Source organism: Haliotis rufescens, unplaced genomic scaffold (assembly GCF_023055435.1).
Source record: "Haliotis rufescens isolate VD_foot unplaced genomic scaffold, xgHalRufe1.0.p SCAF_3, whole genome shotgun sequence".
NCBI classification, from domain to species: Eukaryota; Metazoa; Mollusca; class Gastropoda; order Lepetellida; family Haliotidae; genus Haliotis; species Haliotis rufescens.
In genome coordinates, this window is record NW_025964001.1 from 61,548,860 (window position 1) to 61,571,630 (window position 22,771).

General features: G+C 41.0%; 1 protein-coding gene across 1 annotated transcript in view; it reads right to left on the reverse strand.

Annotated features, from left to right (window-relative positions):
* LOC124132342 (tetratricopeptide repeat protein 8-like) overlaps positions 1-22,771 on the reverse strand; it is an 80,347-nt gene that overhangs the window by 21,167 nt on the left and 36,409 nt on the right. Inside the window, exons 8-9 of the mRNA XM_048403228.1 lie at positions 17,193-17,364; positions 12,919-13,041 (exon numbers count right to left, since the gene is read on the reverse strand). Of these exons, the coding sequence (XP_048259185.1) occupies positions 12,919-13,041; positions 17,193-17,364 (295 nt within the window). The remainder of the gene's footprint in view (positions 1-12,918; positions 13,042-17,192; positions 17,365-22,771) is intronic.

Below are 22,771 nucleotides of genomic sequence, written 5' to 3' on the forward strand. Positions count from 1 at the left end.
TGTTTTGTTTGTTTGTTCATTTGTTCGTTGTTTAACGCTGCACTCAGCAACTTTCCAGCTATATGACGGCGGTCTGTAAATAATTGAGTTTGGACCAGACAATCCAGTGATTGATATCATGAGCATCGATCCACAAATTGGAATACGATGACATGCATCAACCATGTCAGCGAGCCTGACCACCCGATCCTGTTAGTCGCCTGTTACAACAAGCATAGTCACCTTTTACAGCAGGCATGGGTTGCTGAAGACCTATTCTACCCCGGATCTTCACGGGTCACCTGACCAGTTGTTCAACTTGTCATACAAATAGTCATGTGATACTTGAAGAACAACTAATTATTCTTTCAAAAGTCCTTCTGATGAATTTTCTTTCAGGTCATCTTTGATAACAGGCTCTTGGGGTTGTGGAACAGGGTTGTGTTTAAACACCACAATCAGGCAATATAAAAACATATACCGTATTCAACGTAATAAGCGCCCACGGCGATATTTGCCGATATAGTGGATAGTGAATGAACCCAATTTGCATCCCTTCCAACTGATCAATGTACACAAGACTTATTTATTCGGTATAATACGCACACATGTGTTATATGCACCCTTATTTATGGGCAATTAAATTCTGGAAAAATATTTTTTTAAATATAAAATATTTAATATTTAAAATATGATTTTATAATATAAAAATAACATTTCAGGCTGTCAGCATAAACCATAAAATTTATCTTTCAACTATGTTCTTTTTCATCAAAATAATATTCTAATAAGAGCCCACTCTTTCTAATTTTGAGAGCGCCCTGGATGCTTATTACGTCGAATACGGTAACTGGAAAATAAAAGTTAAGCACCACTTCATCTGTAGTTTCATATATCCTAACCTTACATGTATCTTTAAGAAATATCTACAAATGACATTGCCCTTGTGTTAACAAATGTCCAAGATACCACCTTTATATATCAACAAATATTCTGTAAACAATGTGGCCGGAGATCTTTCAGGCAGTGAATGTCGGAGGCTTCTCTGGAACTTACGAACACTGATCCCATAAACCAGAGGGGTCAACAACCTTGCTCCACACACTAAACAACAGCAAAGGATGGAACAGTGTCTGGACCCTACATCTTGCCAGCTCGTGGCAGGGTTGGTTATTGTCCAGCCAGGACATGGTGAGTGATGAATCCTCATCACTGTGATGTATGGTGCTCTCCCTGTCTCCCTGGGATCCTCATTACTGGAGATTTGGGGAGCAGAGAGGTCTCCTGAGGTCGAGGTTGTGATGTCTCCCAATGCCCAGATCTCTGTTGAAGTGAGTTGTGGTTTTTACTGCTGTATATATACAGTATTATATGTTCAAATCAAAGGGGTGGAAAGCTGAAAGGGACAAAGTTATGGAGGTGTTACCGCCTTCGTGAAACCCAAGAGAATGGTGAGGTGCTGACACACCAAGGGTCTCCACCTGGATGAACTCCACAGGGTCCTTTGGGACTGACCATTGGATATTCTGGGCTGTTAGGGTTTTTTTTAAGAGGAAAAAAAATGATCTCTTGAAGCAATGTCCGAAAACATTTCACATATTTTGTCTCTAGTAAAAATTCAAGTATCAACAACCCCTCACCCCTCTCCCAACGCAACCCAGCATAGTAAATGGTTGTTAACTCAGGTAAATACAAAATGTCAACAATTATCAATTATCTTCCAGAACAGATTGCATTGGACACTGAGTGCGAGGCGCTCGTTAAATCTCCATCATCATCATCATCATCATCACATATTGCACCCATCAGGGTATCAGGTCTTGGTTTTTAGTTAGATGAGAAAAAGCTACCCTGCCACCCCTTTTTTAACATGGGAGAGCAGTATGAAGGCAAATCTACAACACTAGCCTATTATCAACAATGACCTTGCCGACATTCTTCCCTGGGTCTTCATGCAGTGTCAAGCAGCCAGCCTGATCAGGCAAACTAGTGGTCAATAGCATGAGCATGGATTCCTGCCAGCAGGGTGAGGCAGTCTTACATGTTTAACCACTGCACAAATAACAAACTCAAACAGTCTCGCTCAAGTGTGTTTCTTGGACTAATTGGGGAAGGATAGTGAACTATCACATGACTATTTGCAGGCTGACAAAGTAGAAAGTAGAATATCCAGGGAGTTGCTTGAAAGAAAGTTCCAGATCATGTGAATCTGTTAGAACATTCTATAACACAGAGTCAGGTAATATTTATACAAACATTTGTGATCCAGTCTCAAATAATAAAGTTAGCATTCCCTCCTCCGACTTCTGACTCTGACAAACGGATCTGTGATGCCATAAATATCTAAATAATGGCTTCACAGGAAGGTTCTGGCCACCAAGGGATGAATTTTACCACATACTTTCAAAACTAACATCACTAAAAGCTGGTACAATATTCATGAACTTGTCAACGTGTCACCTAAACAGATACATAGGATGATATAATTACCAACCTCGACACAATCCTAAATCAGTAATGGTTCAATCTATTTCTTCTTTTTGCCAAGGTGTTACTCTATTCAAGACATGACACACAATAGGCCACAACTGGATTGAGAATGTTAAAAAACCCAATTAGTAGAGGTAGTGTGCTGATGCTTTCAGACTATCAGACAACCCTGGCAAGTCACACATCCACAAGTGTAGACACAGCCCAGTTTCCTCGCCTCTCCTACCAAGGCATCAGTGTGCTACAAATGGTTCTTTAATTCAGTGATGTGGCTGGGGAGGTACTGCTTAATTGTAGACTGGTTTAAAAACAATTAGCTAATAGTATTTCTACATTCCGGGACATCATAATGTGGGTTTCCATAAATCAATATGATCTACCGTTATTCTACATGGAGTCAGCAGACCTCCGATATCCATCAGGATTCTAAGGATCGATCTGTTCAACTAGTTCAGCTATGAAAGAAAGTCAGTAATATGATTGCTTGTCATAGTAATTCATGTTCACTTGCTGATAAGATACAAAGATAAAAGTGACTTCGCATTCAGCAATCGGTTGCCTGAAAGGTATCATCAATTAAGATTTTGGACAGTAATGCCCACAACATGAGGGCCAGAAAGGTTGAGTACATAATTGACTCTGGGCTCGTGGTCAAGCCTGTATGCTGGTCAGTGCAGATGTGGAGGAAACTCTTGGTGCCTTTTAACACAGTTAACCTTGATTCTTTTTAGTTTGTTGTTTAACTCTGCACGCAGCAATATTCAAACTATATGACAGCGGTCTGTAAATAATTTAGTCTGAACCAGACGATCCAGTGATTATAATGTTCAAAGTGTCTGTTAAACCAAACTCATTAACTATGACCCATACAATGCTCGTGAGTTTCACCGAAGTGGTAAATGTCTATGACCAGCATCACATTGGGCTTTCCTCCACATCAACCTGACACACCATGATATACCAGTAACTGGAATACTGTTGAAAGCCATGTTAAACCAACTCACTCACTCAGTCTGTTACTACTACAGCAGCTACTGGTGTTGTATACTCCTTAGGGAGTTGAGAATGATGGTTGAGTGCACACTGATCCACTGACCGGGGTAATAGTAGTGTAGTGCTTCGAGCATGCCCCTGTGGTGTCGATACAGCACAATATAAATAGACCTATTATGATGATGATGATGATGATGATGATGATGATGATGATGATGTACACTGCAGTTACCCAGGGTTTGTGTTCTGTGTCTATATTCATACCAACAGTGTGATAACACAAGGATCAGAGACCGCACACCCTTAATGAGAAACAAAGATATCTGTGTAGAACATAACCGCGTATCTAAAACTGCTAGATATACCAAAGAAATTTTTTAAATTAGTTCCTAGATGAGTGCTACACATACAGAGATATGCCAAGAGGTGCTGATGTAAGCTCCTTCCATAACACCACAGACAGCAGTTTCAGTAGTAGCAGCCTGATGGTCACAGCTGACATACGTTCTGAAGAGTCTTGAATCCCCTTTGAATCCAATTCTTGTTAAACTTGGGACCTTTTCATGTAGGTGCTGAACAAAACTTGCCAAAGACTTTGGAGACATTGCTCTGGTCCTACAATTGCTCTGTGAACATTTTACACATTAATTACTAGGGCTGGCTATCAATAAAGATGATAGAGATCGATAATCGCTAACTCAATATCGATCAATTATTGATAAATATCGGAGAAGTAACTTTATGCAAGAAAGTCCCGAAACAAATCAACACATATCATGCCACTGGTGAGTGGTGGCACATTCATGGATAGATTACTTTGTGGACATTTCACAAAAACAGTTGCTTTCTGTCTTTGACAACTGACATTATTGACAATAACAAGTCTGTTTCGTTAAAACCTCCATATTCACCCTATTAATCTCCCTGCTCCAATATGCACCTACTTGTAGACCAATCCGTAGGTAATCTTTTAAAGTGCTCCCTTCTAAACCGAAAATTAACATGACAGAATTGCCGAACTGTTTAAACAAACCAGCAGAGTAGAAGGGGAATATAATTGCACAGGAATTATTACAGAAACAGTTATAGATTCATTAATGTTTAAACTAAGTTTGTTCACAACTGCTCTATTTCTGACAACAAATTTAACTTGCTGTTTATGGTTTTAACAAGAGTTGATAACTGCCCCAATTCCTCAGTTTTCTGAGCCTGGGGCACTTGCATGATGTCTGTTGAGAATCTCCCCTAGCTACCAGCCGCTGACCATCAAAACCATTACCTGCATGAAGGACGAAGTTTTCATTACTCACAGACAGGTTGCAGGGTGATTCACAGACGCTCATGACTCAGTACAAGCCATCAGGGATACAACCACACGAAGGTGCACGTCATGCTTCAATGACATTGGTGGAAATGATTTAATACATAAAGACTAGGATACATCAGAGACCTGGATCATTTATGTGAAATTTCTGATGGCAGTCGTATTGTCAATACATCTGGAAGTATTTAAGTGTACCCACAGCTCTGTAGTCATGGAATCAAACTATGTATTCCTAAGATAGATATCAACTAAATTGTAGAGACCGTATTCGACGTAATAAGCGCCCCGCTCTAATAAGCGCCCACGGCGATATTTGCTAATATATTGGCTAGTGAACAATCCCAATTAGCACCCCCCTACTGATTGATCACAAGACTTATTTATTCGCGTATAATACGCACTTGTGTGTTATATGCACCCTTAATTATGGGCAATTAAATTCTGGAAAAATATATCTGTCGTATGTAAACATTTCAGGCTGTCAGCATAAACCACGAAATGTATCTTTCAACTCTGTTTTTTTTCCACCAAAATAATATTCTAATAAGAGCCCCTATTTCTAGTTTTGAGAGCGCCCTGGGTGTTTATTACGTCGAATACGGAACTGTAAATCGTGAAATTAATGCGTCTCCAAAAGAATGCGACCGCTGGCCCCTAGCCAAAAATGCGACTCAATATCAATGTGACACCCCCCTCCTCTCAAGCATCAGTGGATTTATATCTAAAGAAAACGTCCTCTGTCAGGTTTACAGGAGAATCCTCACTTTAATCCAACCTTACATCAATCCAATCACACACCAAATAGCACTGCTTATTAGCTCTGAGTAGAGTACCTCTGCTAAAACAATACATGTGCGCTGGCCCATGTCAGCCTTTGATGCAGTGGCAAAGAACAAAGACACCGTGTTGCGTGGGTGGCGTCTGTCTTGTCTTGACCCAAGCAGTGACAATTCACAGGATGTAATTAGTGTTTGAATGACAATGCATTTTTTGCATTTAATTCACGCTCACGTTAATTTCAAGATTTACAGTAATTGATGAAAAGAAGAGGTTAATGCTGTTGTGCTAACTGAACTTAAATAAGCAGGGTACATCATAAATGGGCACATCGCACAGATCAGGGAATTGAGTGAGTGAGTGAGTGAGTTGGGTTTAACGCTGCTTTTAACAGTATTGCAGTTATATCATGGTGTGTCAGCTTAATGTGGGAGGAAAGCCCAAAGTGATGCAGGTCTCAGATGTTTACCACTTCGGTGAAACCCACGAGCACGGGTATGGTGCTGACACGGATATGGTGATATTCGGTGTGAACCGGGATTCGAACCCACAACCATAGGTTTCTGACATGCCCAAGGGACCCAACACTACACAGCGAATCACGGCGCCTAAGACGACTGGGTGCCCCGTGTCCCCATCAGGGAATTGAACCCTAGTACTCAGCATTATTTAATACACTTTGGTGAAAGCAACGGACACGTGTAAGGAAGAGAGGGTTGGTTGGTTGGTTGGTTGGTTGTTTAACGCCGCACTCAGAAATATACAAGCTATATGACGGCGGTCTGTAAATAATCGAGTCTGGACCAGACAATCCAGTGATTAATATCACGAGCATCGATCCACGCAATTCGACCAAGTCAGCGAGTCTGACCACCGATCCCATTAGTCGTCTCTTACGACAAGCATAGTAGCCTTTAACGGCAACCGGCAACCGGATTCTAACCCGGATCTTCACGGGTCGGGAAGAGAGGGTTCGGGACTTACAATATAGTCGTCATATCACAGCAGGGGACATAAAAAATGGGCACATCGCACACATCAGGGAATTGAACCTTGTCCTAAACAGGACGAGCCAAAGCTTAAACCACTGGGCTACCCCGCCCTAAATGAGGATGGTGCCGATGATGTCATCATCTCAGTTGCATGCATGGGAAAGAATGATCACTTGGCGCTCACCAAAAGCAACCTCACCATTAACCAGAATGTGTCACCAAGACGATTGAACCTTTCGTACACCTTCTTGGTCCTGTGCACAGCGCACAGGTCACAAATCAGGTGAAGTTAAGCAACGTCTGTCCTGGAGAGTCCTTGAATGGGTGGCCGCGTTCGGCAGCCTGGAGCCTGAGAGTTTCCTTGGCTTTGGTCCTGCCCCACACTGAAGCATATGTAACACACATGGCGTCTCCTTGGGCCTCTATTTACCCAGCAGTGAATGGGTACCCGGTAGGATGTGATGGCAGTGTAGTTGTTAACCTTCTAGCGCCTAACAGGCAGCATGGGTTGTATACTTCCTAGGGAGCTGAAAATGATTGTTGAGATCATACTGATCATATGACTGTGGTAATAGTAGCGCTTGAGCATGCCCCTGTGTGGTGGAGAAATATGTGCAATAAAAATGGACTATTATTACTATAATTCCATGCGGGACTAAATCTATTTACAAATTTAAAAGTAACCAACTTGTAAGTTAAATTCCTCATGATATCACAACCAAAAGGTTTAATCTAATATTGGTAAATGAATATCAAAGCATCATTTCAAATGTTTCTGAAACCAAGCTTCATAAAAATTTATTTGAAATCCTATTTTCTTAATCTATTGATTAGACATTGGTTAACATAAAATCTACTTCCGTAATAGCAGTGAAATTAAGCTGGACGTTCTGTAAGCCAATTCCACAAGATAGCAAGAAGCGGAACATCTCTGCCACTTGACAGGCCTACAGTAACATCTCCAACCACAAGAGTAATGCAGCATGACTTCTTATACATAGAAATCCCATTAATTCTTCAACCATTTATTCCCAGGCGGGAAATTTACTGCCCAAGCATCACTTTGCATCTTCTTCATACATGTATGCTCATTACCGGGGAGAATTTCAAGTAGAAATCAATTGAAGAATTCATCAAAATGCTCCCTCATTGACAAATTTGGAATCACTCTGGAGCTAGAATGGCTCTTGATATCAATGGGAGCCAATTCGAGTTCAAGTATATTTCCTTAAGCAGCAAGACGAGGAGTTAGGCTTGTTGGCAATGTTTAATTACACGCTGGGTAGGACCTGTTGCAGAACAATGCTTGGCTACAGATAAGTTCATATTGTGTTTCCAGATCCACACAATGGAAGGATAGACCGAACATTCAGGTCTCCCAATGTCCAACAAGGAGCTTGAGATATGGTCCATGTACTGACATACACTGAAGATGACGAAGACAGGTTACAATATTTGAAATAGGAGATAACAAACGGTATGTCTTAAGTAAGTAAATAATACATACTCTCACACCTTGATTTTAAGTTTTGCATACTGCATATTAAGACCTGAAGATATGGTCTATATGACAGATGGGAAACATGTAATAACTGCTGATACAGCACAATATCTGATGAAGACAGACAAATCATGTCATCTGTATGACCATACTTGTGATAAATGTTGGGTTGGGCCGTCACCATTCATGAATATTGGATTTCATACAAAGCCTTTCAAGCTGCAGGCTTGGTAACTGTTACTGAAATGTTATCGGATCTTTGACGGGCAAAGTTAGAGCTTGGGGTTGTCTGGGAACAAGTCTTGCTGCTGGGGAAAAGACATTTGTCTTCTGCCTTACTGCTTTCAATGCAATGTATCCTCCTGTATTGATTTGTCTTGTATACATGAACCTTAATAATCACTTTGAGTGATGGACAATTGGAGAATGGTTGTGGCACTCTAGTCTGACATCCCTCAGCTGGTCATTTCCATTATTCAGAGGTAAGTCAGGAAGGTTATAAAATAAGCCAGACCTCTGATTACAGTCAATGATCCAGGTCTCATGTATTCATCAATGATCCAGGTCTCTGATGTATCCAGCCAATGATCAAGGTCTCTGATGAATTCAGTTAATGATCAAGGTCTCTGATGAATTCAGTTAATGATCCATGTCTTTGACTTAATACATCAGATACCTTGATCATTGACTGGATACATCAATGATCCATGTCTCTGATATATTCAATGAATGATCCATGTCACAGATGTATTCAGTCACTGGTCCAGGTCTCTGATGTATTCAGTCAGTAACCCAGGTCTCTGATGTATTCAGGCAATGATCAAGGTCTCTGTTGTATCCAGTCAGTAACCCAGGTCTCTGATGTATTCAATCAATGATCCATGTCTCTGATATATTCAATGAATGATCCATGTCACAGATGTATTCAGTCAATGATCCTGGTCTCTGATGTATTCAGTCAGGAACCCAGGTCTCTGATGTATTCAGGCAATGATCAAGGTCTCTGTTGTATCCAGTCAGTAACCCAGGTCTCTGATGTATTCAGGCAATGATCAAGGTCTCTGTTGTATCCAGTCAATGATCCAAGGCTCTGATGTATTCAGTCAATGATCCAAGCCTCTGATGTATTCATCAATGATCCAGGTCTCTGATGTATTCATCAATAATCCAAGCCTCTGATGTATTCAGTCAATAATCCAGGTCTCTGATGTATTCGTCAATAATCCAGGTCTCTGATGTATTCAGTCAATGATCCAGGTCTCTGATGTATTCAGTCAGTAACACGGGTCTCTGTTGGATTCATCAATGATCCAGGTCTCTGATGTATTCAGTCAATGATCAAGGTCTCTGATGTATTCAGTCAATAATCCAGGCCTCTGATGTATTCAATCAATAATCCAGGTCTCTGATGTATTCATCAATGATCCAGGTCTCTGATGTATTCATCAATGATCAAGGTCTCTGATGTATTCATCAATGATCCAGGTCTCTGATGTATTCAGTCAATAATCCAGGCCTCTGATGTATTCAGTCAATAATCCAGGCCTCTGATGTATTCAGTCAATAATCCAGGCCTCTGATGTATTCAGTCAATAATCCAGGCCTCTGATGTATTCAGTCAATGATTCAAGCCTCTGATGTATCCAGTCAATGATCCAGGTCTCTGATGTATTCAGTCAATAATCCAGGCCTCTGATGTATCCTGTCAATGATCCAGGTCTCTGATGTATTCATCAATGATCAAGGTCTCTGATGTATTCATCAATGATCAAGGTCTCTGATGTATTCATCAATGATCAAGGTCTCTGATTTATTTAGTCAATAATCCAGGCCTCTGATGTATTCAGTCAATAATCCAGGCCTCTGATGTATTCAGTCAATAATCCAGGCCTCTGATGTATTCAGTCAATAATCCAGGTCTCTGATGTATTCAGTCAATAATCCAGGTCTCTGATGTATTCAGTCAATAATCCAGGCCTCTGATGTATTCAGTCAATGATCCAGGTCTCCAATATCTGAGTGAGTGAGTGAGTATGGTTTTACGCCGCTTTTAGCAATATTCCAGCAATATCACGGCGGGGGACACCAGAAATGGGCTTCACACATTGTACCCATGTCGGGAATCGAACCCGGGTCTTCGGCGTGACGAGCGAACGCTTTAACCACTAGGCTACCCGACCGCCCCCTCCAATATCTGAAAGTTCCCACCTATTGTGAAATTCTGCTCTGTAGTTTTCTTTCTCAGCATCCCATCTTCCACAGTATGGATGGCCTAGGTCCATGTTGTCAGTACACAGCATGTGTCATCATGGTATTTACATTGTGACTTTGACCACATCCTGTAATTTCGCACTATATTTACTCTAATTTATTCAAATTACAAACATGCCGCCCTGTGAGAACTTCTCCAAGTGCACAAAACATTGTGCACCAGTGCATGTGGTGGCGGTGCAGGAAGTCATCATAGTCTCATTAATAGAGTCATTATTACACTGATGAGGACACCATGACCCTAGTGTTCTATGTGTCCTCATACTGGACAGGCAACTGTTGAGTTGAGGACACCATGACCCTAGTGTTCTATGTGTCCACATACTGAACAGTCAAGTGTTGTGTTGAGGACACCATGACCCTAGTGTTCTATATGTCCTCATACTGATTCCCGACATGGGTACAATGTGTGAAGCCCATTTCTGGTGTCCCCCGCCGTGATATTGCTGGAATATTGCTAAAAGCGGCGTAAAACCATATTCACTCACTCCTCATACTGGACAGGCAACTGTTGTGTTGAGGACACCATGACCCTAGTGTTCTATATGTCCTCATACTGGACAGACAACTGTTGTGTTGAGGACACCATGACCCTAGTGTTCTATATGTCCTCATACTGGACAGGTAACTGTTGTGTTGAGGACACCATGACCCTAGTGTTCTATGTGTCCACATACTGGACAGGCAACTGTTGTGTTGAGGACACCATGACCCTAGTGTTCTATATGTCCTCATACTGGACAGGCAACTGTTGTGTTGACACCAATACACTAGTGACTTATATGTTCACATACTAGACAGACAACTGTTGTGTTGAGGACACCATGACCCTAGTGTTCTATATGTCCTCATACTGGACAGACAACTGTTGTGTTGAGGACACCATGGCCCTAGTGTTCTACACCTCATACTGGACAGGCAACTGTTGCGTTGAGGACATCATGACCCTTGTGTTCTATATGTCCTCATACTGGACAGGCAACTGTTGTCTTGACACCATGACCTTAGTGATCTATATGTCCTCATACTGGACAGGCAAATGTTGTGTTGAGGACATCATGACCCTAGTGTTCAATATATCCACATACTGGACAGGCAACTGTTGTGTTGAGGACACCATGACCCTAGTGTTCTATGTGTCCTCATACCGGACAGGCAACTGTTGCTTTGAAGACATCATGACCCTTGTGTTCTATGTGTCCTCATAGTGGACAGGCAACTGTTGTGTTGAGGAAACCATGACCCTAGTGTTCTATATGTCCTCATACTGGACAGGCAACTGTTGTGTTGAGGAAACCATGACCCTAGTGTTCTATGTGTCCTCATAGTGGACAGGCAACTGTTGGGTTAAGGACACCATGACCCTAGTGTTCTATGTGTCCTCATAGTGGACAGGCAACTGTTGTTTTGAGGACACCATGACCCTAGTGTTCTATGTGTCCACATACTGGACAGGCAACTGTTGTGTTGAGGACACCATGACTCTAGCGTTCTCTATTTCCTCATACTGGACAGGCAACTGTTGTGTTGAGGACACCATGACCCTAGTGTTCTATATTTCCTCATACTGGACAGGCAACTGTTGTGTTGACACCAATACACTAGTGACTTATATGTTCACATACTAGACAGACAACTGTTGTGTTGAGGACATCATGACCCTAGTGTTCCATGTGTCCTCATACTGGACAGGCAACTGTTGTGTTGAGGACATCATGGCCCTAGTGTTCTATATGTCCTCATACTGGACAGGCAACTGTTGTGTTGAGGACACCATGGCCCTAGTGTTCTATATGTCCTCATACTGGACAGACAACTGTTGTGTTGAAGACATCATGACCCTAGTGTTCTATATGTCCTCATACTGGACAGGTAACTGTTGTGTTGAGGACACCATGACCCTAGTGTTCTATGTGTCCACATACTGGACAGGCAACTGTTGTGTTGAGGACACCATGACCCTAGTGTTCTATATGTCCTCATACTGGACAGGCAACTGTTGTGTTGACACCAATACACTAGTGACTTATATGTTCACATACTAGACAGACAACTGTTGTGTTGAGGACATCATGACCCTAGTGTTCCATGTGTCCTCATACTGGACAGGCAACTGTTGTGTTGAGGACACCATGGCCCTTGTGTTCTATATGTCCTCATACTGGACAGGCAACTGTTGTGTTGAGGACACCATGACCCTAGTGTTCTATATGTCCTCATACTGGACAGGCAACTGTTGTGTTGAGGACACCATGACCCTAGTGTTCTATATGTCCTCATACTGGACAGGCAACTGTTGTGTTGAGGACACCATGACCCTAGTGTTCTATGTGTCCTCATACTGGACAGACAACTGTTGTGTTGAGGACACCATGACCCTAGTGTTCTATATGTCCTCATACTGGACAGGCAACTGTTGTGTTGAGGACACCATGACCCTAGTGTTCTATATGTCCACATACTGGACAGACACCTGTTGTGTTGAGGACACCATGACCCCAGTGTTCTATGTGTCCTCATACTGGACAGACAACTGTTGTGTTGAGGACACCATGACCCTAGTGTTCTATATTTCCTCATACTGGACCCACCTGTTCTATATGCCCTCGTCTCAGCTCCAGGACACCCAGGTTGTTATAAGCCTCAGCGTGGTCGTTGTTGCTAGCAAGGGCCATCCGGAAACTTTGATAGGCCAGGTTCATGTCACCGATACCCTGAAATATGCAAATAGTGAACTGTTTTTTTTCCATCTGGTGACATATGCCAACATAAGTCCCAAAGAATTCTATTGTACGACATCCTCTAATATGAACAAGCATGAAATACTCATATTCCCCGCTAATATGACACGTCCAGTTGTGTGCAAGGTAAGAAATAGTGTACAGTTCCAAGATCTGCTCCAGAAACAAGCTCTGCCTCCAGCGCATCAAAGTCAAAGTCTTTGCTGTGGAAACTCGAAAAAATTTTTTTTTTTAAATCCCAAACTGTCAAAAGGCACCAGTTCACCACTTGACCTATCTATGTGCCAAGTTTGGTTACGGTATCTCGCATGGTTATTGAGTTCTGCTCTGGAAACGAAACATGAAAGACAGAAGGACGGAAGGCAAATGGACAGCACCCATTCCTATATCCCCCTTCCACCTGTGGTGGGGGATAACAACCTTTCCCCGGGCTGCTGAACATCTGCTCCCTCAGAAGATGAAGCTTTTACACATTACCTAACTGCAGGGCAACAAAACAAAACACATTCCATGTCATGAACAAGTTTTAATTAATTTTTACCAAGTCCTGAAAACATTTATTCTCTTTCTAATGGCAAGAACAAATCTGTCCCCTGTGTGTTGCTGCACATATCGATGTCTCAGACTCCTACACCTTGTGGCTTCTGAAAGATTTCTCACAATTCAGCAATTATTACGATTACATTAGCGCTAAGATCGCATTGTACAACAGCACCTGTATACCAAAAATTAAGTGTTTCCTTAGTCACGTTAGTCAGGTGACCAGTGAAGATCCGGGGTAGAAATAGGTTTTCAGCAACCCTTTCTTGTCGTTAAAGGTGACTATGCTTGTCATAAGAGGCGACTAACGGGATCAGGTGGTCAGGCTCGCTGACTTGGTTGATGCATGTCATCGTTTTCCAAATGTGTGGATCGATGCTCATGATATCAATCACTGGATCGTCTGTCAGACTCGATTATTTACAGACTGCTGCCATATAGCTGGAATATTGCTGAGAGCGTTGTTAAACAACAAACAAACAAACAAACAAATGCAATGGTTGGACGGAATTGTATCCAAAGTTATTATTTTACCAGGAATTAGCATATTCTAATGTATTTTAGATACAGCTTCTGCTCACACATCATCATTTGAACATTACAAGAGCATTTCAATAACTTGTCTACAGAGAACATACACCAGTTGGCATGATTCTTACCGATACCTCACACAAATAATCACCTGGTGACAATCTGCTTGGACTCAGCTACAAAATCACATTAACTCCTTTGACTAGATTAGCAATCAGCTACTATATATAGATTATGATCCACATGATCTCCCATCCCCATGTTTGCATGTACCACTCTAAGTATATCCCTCTGCTACAGTTATCTATTGCAGGGAATCAATGTCAATGGCTTTTAGTCCGGCTGTAATGGCGGAAGATGAGTAGCAGTCATCGCCGATCTCGGTGTGTTGACAACAGGGATAAAGTCAAGACCTGCTGTCAGCCAATATATTACACCTCGTAATTAGACGTTATTGATCAGGGGTCAGGTTTCTGCCCTCTGGTCAATAGAGTTCAGGGTTGTTGATATCTTGTGTATTTCATTGCATGTCAATAACATGTATATTTCATGGGTTGTTGATAACGTATTATATGGCTTGATGATTGATTACATGTATATTTCATTGCAGACAATTACTTGTATATTTCATGGGTTGTAGAAAACATGTTAATTTTCATGTCATATATATCACAATGGAATTCCCTTCCAAATGTCATCAGGAAAAGTGACAATCTGAACTCATTCATGCACAACTCAAAACCTATCTGTGACACAAGCCTATGACTAAAAGCACTTTTGAGCACAAGTTTGGAACAGATACATAAATATCTAAATTATCATTATAATCATAATTTGATTCAAATATCAAAGTCATAATGTTATAACTATATACCTTTTGTGTGTTTGTTATTTAACGTAGCACTCAGTCATATTCTAGCTATATGACAGCGGTCTGTAAATAATCCAGTCTGGACCAGACAACTCAGTGTTTGATATCATTAGCATCGATCCACGCAATTGGTATACGATGACATGCATCAACCAAGTCAGCGAGCCTGACCACCCCATCCCGTTAGTTGCCTTTTACGAAAATCTTAGTTGCTTTTTAAGGCAAGCATGGGTTGCTGAAGACATACCAGCCCAGATCTTCATGGGTCCACTATACACCTAAAACATCACTAAAGACTTTTAAAATGATACCTGACAACATGTTTGACAATCAACAAGAACTTTTTCAAACACTTTCACAACTTTCTTGAACTAAACAGGCTTCACCAAGATGCATTTAATCAAAGTCTTTTTTCAAACACGAAATGAATATCAATTCCCAAAATCGGTGTTTGTTGAACTTTTCATTATTTCGATATAAACAGTTGATTATAATGACCTTTAAGTGCTTTCCCATATATTTCTTTAAATGCCACATTTGAACTTACACATATGGCTCAACAGATAGATACACCTTGATATAACTGGAATACTGTTCAAAGCAGCATTAAACCCATCTCACTCTCTCACTAATGGAGAGATTATTAGTCATTTCCCCAAAGTTATCAGCACCATTAGGTTAGACAAGACTTGTCCTAAAAAATTGTATCTGCTACAGAGTTGCATTGCATCAAATTGTAAAAGTGTTTTTTTCGTCCACGAGGAAATATCACTAGTTCTTCCTGAATTTTACAAGTCTCGGATTACCGGATTTATGCGATTAAATTTAAACCCTGATAATGCTCAAGTTATCCTTCATGAGAGCTGAAATTTCTTTCTGTTGATAGTTTAAGGAAGAGAATTTATGGATGTCAACTTCTTTATTATGAGGAAAACAATGTTTCGGAGCATATACTAACACCTTCATCCAGACATCCATAAATTCTCTTCCCTATGTGTATCACTTCTAAATGCCTTTCAAAGATTTGAATTAATTTTCACTTTGACCACTTAATTTCTCTTGATTTCCTTCCATTTGAGCACACAGGACATAACTTTCTATGTCCATGACACTCACAAGGATAGGTAGACACATATCTCAAATGTCGTAAATCATGTTTATTTCACAGAGGGTCGTGACAGGTCAAGACTGGTCAATAACCGTGGGATACGCCTCACAGCCCAATCACATTACCTGGAGTGTCAGATCAGCACCTGTAATAGACACTGTCAAGGCGGTTGATGTGTGAAATAGAGGAGGTGTAGTGTACACAAACACCACCCTAGCTGTGATATCTCACACTGTCAGGGGGAGATAGACCTGTTAATGATTGCTCAGTCATGATAGAGCATGGCGAGCAAACATCTCCACAACCCAGGAAGGTCTTGTCTCATAGCAAGATTAGCTATGACAATTTCAAGACACCCTAACACCCAGTTTGTAATATCTGGAAACACATAAACATTAGACTTGCACAAGTCTCTAAGGCAAAATATTAACTTAAATCATAATTTCATGATTATGTAAAAACAATGTAATAAGAACAAAAGCTTGCCACTAACGTGGCTATATCCCCCACCCCTGTTGCAGAATTTATGACATAATTAAATCTAAACAAACCCTAACCTTTTTTAACCAAGGTGGAACTTGTCATGGAAATTGTAAAAAAAGAAGAGTTTGAAACCCAAGTACATCTTGTTGCCATGGAAACGTAAAAAATAAAAATTTCTCAATAGCAAAAGGCACCAGTTCAGCATGTACCTGACAGACCTGAAAAGTTTCATGAAAAATTATTGAACGGTTTTTGAGTTATGCTCCAGAAATGAAACGTGATGGATGGACGGACGGACGGAGCCCGTTTCTGTATCCCCAGCCAACTTTGTTGGGCGGGGGATAACAAGTTGTCCCTCTCAGAGACTGGACTGTCCACATATCTAGACTTGCCTATTAGGAGGATAGAATTACTATACATCCATGGACTTATCTTTCAGTACAGCCTTGGTGCAAGGCTATATATACATGTTCAGAAAAATATACCAAATATTAATTTAAGAAATCAATATGTATTTTTTAAACATCTGTTAAACTAGAAAACAAATTAATCAGCCTCACTATTATTTTTTACAGATTCCAAATGTCTTACCAGTGCCACATGACCAATGTTGAACCAAATATCACCGAGAGTCTGGTCATCCGCCAATGAGAGCGCTCGCTCAAAACATGTGAGTGTCATGTCATATTGCTGAGCATAGAAACAGCACAGGCCGAGGTTGTTGTACAGTTCTGCGTTGAATACTCCCATCTGAAGTAAACGTCTGAAAACAAACAGTTAGATTTAAGTAACATGAAACATTATCAGCGGTAGAATCTAACAGTTTCCGTTCACTAGTGAGGTGAGGTGAAGATTATTGCACTTATATAGCGACGTGCATGTACGTGTGTGTGTGTGTCTGCTTGTACTAGTTCGGACTGATGCCGATTTATAGTGCTAGCTCACTGAGATACCATGCCGCAGTTTAACATGAATACCCCACTCAGACACAGTATACTGACTCCGAGCCGACTAGTCCTTGTTTTAGCCCTTTAATGCCGAGCGCCAGACAGGGTAACAACAAGTACCATCTTTTAATGTCTGTTGGTATGATGCGGCTGGGGATCGAACCCCGAACCTTCCGCTCTCCGGGAGGACGCTCTACCACTAGACCACAGAGGCGGTCTTAGTCCACTAGTCCTTATAATGATAACATATAAGCAAAACCCTTAAAAATGCCAAATTTCTACTAGTCCTTATGATACCTTAACTATTGGGCAATTTGGCAAGGACAACAGGACTAGTGCCAATTTCTAACACTGATTCTCGGCATATGTCAGAGGGGAGTAAAGGAGCTAGGCTCAGGGAATACGGTACAGAGATACATAATGATGACGATTCATAAAGTGTTTTTTGTTTACTGAAGGTGCAAATGTTCCAATCTGAGGTTATTTAAGAATTGACCTTCACTTTGTGTGAGTTCATTGGAGTATGAACCTTCATAGAGTGATGGCCAAACTGTATGAACGTCGGAGCTTGGCAGCCTGAGACACGGATCGAGTCGTTACTATGATAGTTTGGAAGTGCATTTCTTCATTTGTTCATTTGGAGGGGTCGTAGCAAGGATATTCATGAACAATCATGCAGTCAAACTCTCTGACGTTTCTCAGTGTATACTGAAATGCTGAGTTGAAGATTAAAGGATCTAAATGTTCAGAAAGAATAAAGTATTTATTCGTGCTAGAGAATTCCCAGGGGTTTCCCCAGGAATGTGGAAGTAGTGTGTCAGTGTTTACTTCATTTCAAGAACACGGTCTCTTGAAAAACGTATGGACATCATACACTTATGAACAACAATTTCCCCTGACTAGCTTCTAGACCAATCTGTACATAATCTTTATAAGCGCCCAGTACAAAAGCCAAAAATCTATGTGACAGTGTGTATTTTCTTGAGTATATTATAGTTTTTTACAGAAAACAGAAGGGTATAAAAATGCCCAGTAACTATTATATTTTACTTTCGTCGATGTTTGAACTTAGCTTGTTTACTTCCACTCAATCTTGGAATAAAAATATAAAAATTTAACTCATTAATGGTATTTAATAAGCGCCAATGTTTGTACATTTTCTACATACCAATATAGTTTATTACAGCGAATATGGTACCAATATTTTCATTTATTCTAGTCTCTGGGTATACTTTACTGCTGCTTATTAAACTGTTTTTCAAGTTATAATTAGTTAAAAAAACTAGTTTTAATATTTCCCTTTATTGATTTTACACACCAGATAGTAAATATAGAACTCATATACTTGTGACAGTACAAAAGAAATATTATCTTCTTTAGTTCTTTACCATCAAACACAGAACGCCTCGTTTAATTGCCCTATTATCTCCTTCAAATGTCATAGTCACTGAAATATTTACCACACAACTATATCTAGCAACATGATCCTGTCACCCTCAGGCGGATCTACTTAAAACAGATATAATTTTCTATACACGACATGTCAGACCGACATAAATACGACCAATTTTCTTTAACTTTTGCCCTTTATTCATAGAGACGTGAACATATTTACATTGTCAGCTGATATGCATAAAAACATTTATATCCCGATCAGGAGATAATAGCACTGGATCCTCAATCCCTCTGTCAATCTATACTATTATCCCTACAACTGATCTTAATGCCAGGAATCTCTACAGTGTATTGATCAGAGTTATGTAATGTCTGCACGACATGCTATTTCCCTTTAAACTAGTATGCATGCTCAGAGATAAACAGAAAGGATCTTATCGATTAATAATAATGTTCGTCTGGGATGAAAGCCGTCTCCTCACGACTCCTTTTGGTGTTCCTGATGACAGAAATGGCGCCATCGATCACCCATGATGCAACAGTCTATCCGGTCATTATGGTCACACATGTTCGGTGGATTGAGTCTCGCGTTGGCCAAGATGTGAAGTGTGGTTACATCATGGGGATCAATGACCCTTTCTCTTCCATGATTAGACTGAGATTGATGATGATTGGAATCAGGATCAGATTTTGAGAAGCACAATAAACCTGTCACCTGGGAGTGAGTGACTTGGGTTTAACGCCGCTTTTAACAGTAATCCAGTTATATCACGGTGTGTCAGCGGTGTGGGAGGAAAGCCCGAAGTGATGCAGGTCTCAGATGTTTACCCCTTCGGTGATACCTACGAGCATGGGTGTGGTGCTGACAAACCTAGAAACATAACTGGGCGAACCAGGATTCGAACCCACAATCAATAGGTTTCTGGCATGCCCAAGGGACACAACTCTGCACAGCAAATTGCGGTGCCTTAGACAACTGGGCCAACCGTGCCCCCCCGCCATCACCTGTGACGGCTTTGTTCATTAACCCTTCATAGTCCTTGGCCATGGAGAACATAAAAGCTGAACCAACCAGAAGACAAAATTCACCAATAACACTAAATCAGGGTTAGAAATAACTGTTATTTTCACGATCTGCTACAGAGCGGTCATCTTTCTATGTGGACATTCCTCAGTGCTAATGGTCTCACACAATCACACCTGTGTTTATTTAAAAATCCTCCCAAACTGAAGTATATGTATATGTTACACATCTGATATTTTGTTTTGTTTTGTTTTGTTTGTTGTCTAACGGCGCAGTCAGCAATATTCCATTTATATGACAGCAGTCTGTAAATAATTCAGTCTGGAACAGACAATCCAGTGATTGGCATCATGAGCATCGATTCACATCATTGGGATACGATGACATGCATCAACCAAGTCAGCGACCACGACAAGCATAGTCCCCTTTTACAGCAAGCATGGGTTGCTGAAGACCTATTCTACCTTGGATCTTCACGAGTCGTCATCTGATACCTGAATATATCTCCCCACCCAACAAGTGGTTAGTCCTGCATCAGCGACATTATGTTTGTTGTTTGATGCCACACTCAGCATTATTCCAGCCCATGTTGGTCTGTAAATAATCAAGTCTGTCAAAAATTCCCGAATATACGTATGATGAATATACAAAGACATATGAGGAATAGTGAAAGTTTTTACCCACATTATCGTTGCTTGAAAACGTAAAAATAAGGAAAATGTCCAAAGTCCTGATTAACAAAAGGTGCTTGTTCAACAAAGCAAACATACAGCTAAGGTGATCCTAACTCCCATACTTTAACATAGACTTATGACAGTCTTAGCGCTAAGGTGATCCTAACTCCCATACTTTAACATAGACTTATGACAGTCTTAGCGCTAAGGTCGCTTTGTAGAATGGGACCCTGTACTTGGTTGGAGTGTACACAAACTTACAAAGAAATATTGAACATGTTGAAAAACGTTGAAATTACTGCCATGTGTAAAATTGAAAATGAAAAATTGAGTTACCAGACTACTGAGATTGCCAATTGGCCTCGTTTCCAACCATGGCCGTCCAGTCTATTACTATTAAATATTTATTAGAAACAACATACCGTATCTCACTTTATGTGATACATTAGTAGATACATAAACAACCTAAAATCCTATAAATTCGTTAACAGTACTTAGCCCTTGTTATGTTGAAACTAGAAAGGAAGTCTGTCAGGATCGATTGTTGTAACCTATCCCATTGCAAGCGGCCTTGAGACTTCCTGGTTTCCGAGATCACAAGAGACAAGGGTCATCCATCATCTGTCTAACATCACCATCAGCAGCAAGAAACTCCCATGACAACACGCACACCACCAGCAAAACAAGTTACAAGTTGTTAGATAATATAATGAATTGTCAAAAATAACAAATCCTGTCCTGTGTTTGATGTGGGAGTCTTTCTCAAGGGCAATGTCTCCGCATTAAATACAGACAGAAAACAGCCACTGTGAACCTTGTAAGCTCAGGCGACATCAAAGATGTAGCATTGCTCTAAGTCTGTGACGATACAGTTGACATATGCCAGGGAGTCATCTTCCCCAGGCAAGGGAGTTAATTAACTGTGAAAGTCCAGTTTCCACCCTTGCCGAACTAGGCTGGAATTTCTGGGCTCGATCATAGCGCTACAAGTGGCTATTACGAGTTATGTCCCTTCGCCCAGTGATGATGATCTGATCGATAATCAAGATCTATGTTGTGATAAAACAGGTCTTACTGCATCAAATCATGTGAGTACCTTGATTAAAAACATGAAAAGATTTGGAAAATATCAGTTGATGCTAAGTTGCCGGTACACAGGCTTTGCAAATCCTGTAATCATCAGTTTACAAACCTGATGTCGATATAGTTACACGATTTTGATTGGACTGGGCATGGACTCGTTAGTCCAGCCAAATTGAAACTCCATAATTCCAGCCTGGTTCGGCAAGGGTGGAAACTGGACTTATGTAACGCCCTTTCCTCAGGAAGATGGGGAGTTGTCCGAAGGAAATGTGAAAGACGAGTGTGTTAAGTGGATGTGTGGGGCAGAACATTTCCATGTCAACACCTGCCAGTAAAGTTCAGCATCAGCAGCCCCAAGCAAGGGACGAGCACCAAGAACACCTATACATCTACCATTCATGTCAATGGGGTACAATCAACAAGGTCACTTAGGCTGACCACCCAATTCATTTAGTCGTGAGACCCATGAAGATCCGTGTAGAATAGGTCTTCAGCAACCCAGGCTTGCCGTAAAAGGCGACTATGCTTGTCGTGAGAGGGGACTAACGGGATCGGGTGGTCAGGCTCGCTGGCTGGTTGATGCATGTCAACGTATCCTAATTGCGTGGATCGATGCTTATAATGTCAATCACCGGATTGTCTGATCCAGACTTGATTATTTTCAGACTGCTGCCTTATACTATAGCTGGAATATTGCCGAGTGCGGCATTCGAGAACAAACAAACAAACATTCAGTCGTGAGGCCAGAAAATCCCTTGACCCATTGACCCAGGGTGGAATGTGTCCCCAACACTAGCTGGTCCTATTAAAAAGGTGACATAAATGGGAACCAATGGGGATTCCGGGTAAGAACTGTCCCTTGGAACCTACGCTGGTCATCAATGTGACTTAACGGATCGGGTGGTCAGGCCAATGACTTGGTCAATGGCGTGTCACTGTACCCAGATGACATGATAGCTCATAATATCAATCATTGGATTGTCTGATCCAGAATCAGTTCATTGAGCAAGGCATAAACCACAACAAACATGGAGACTATGGTTGTCA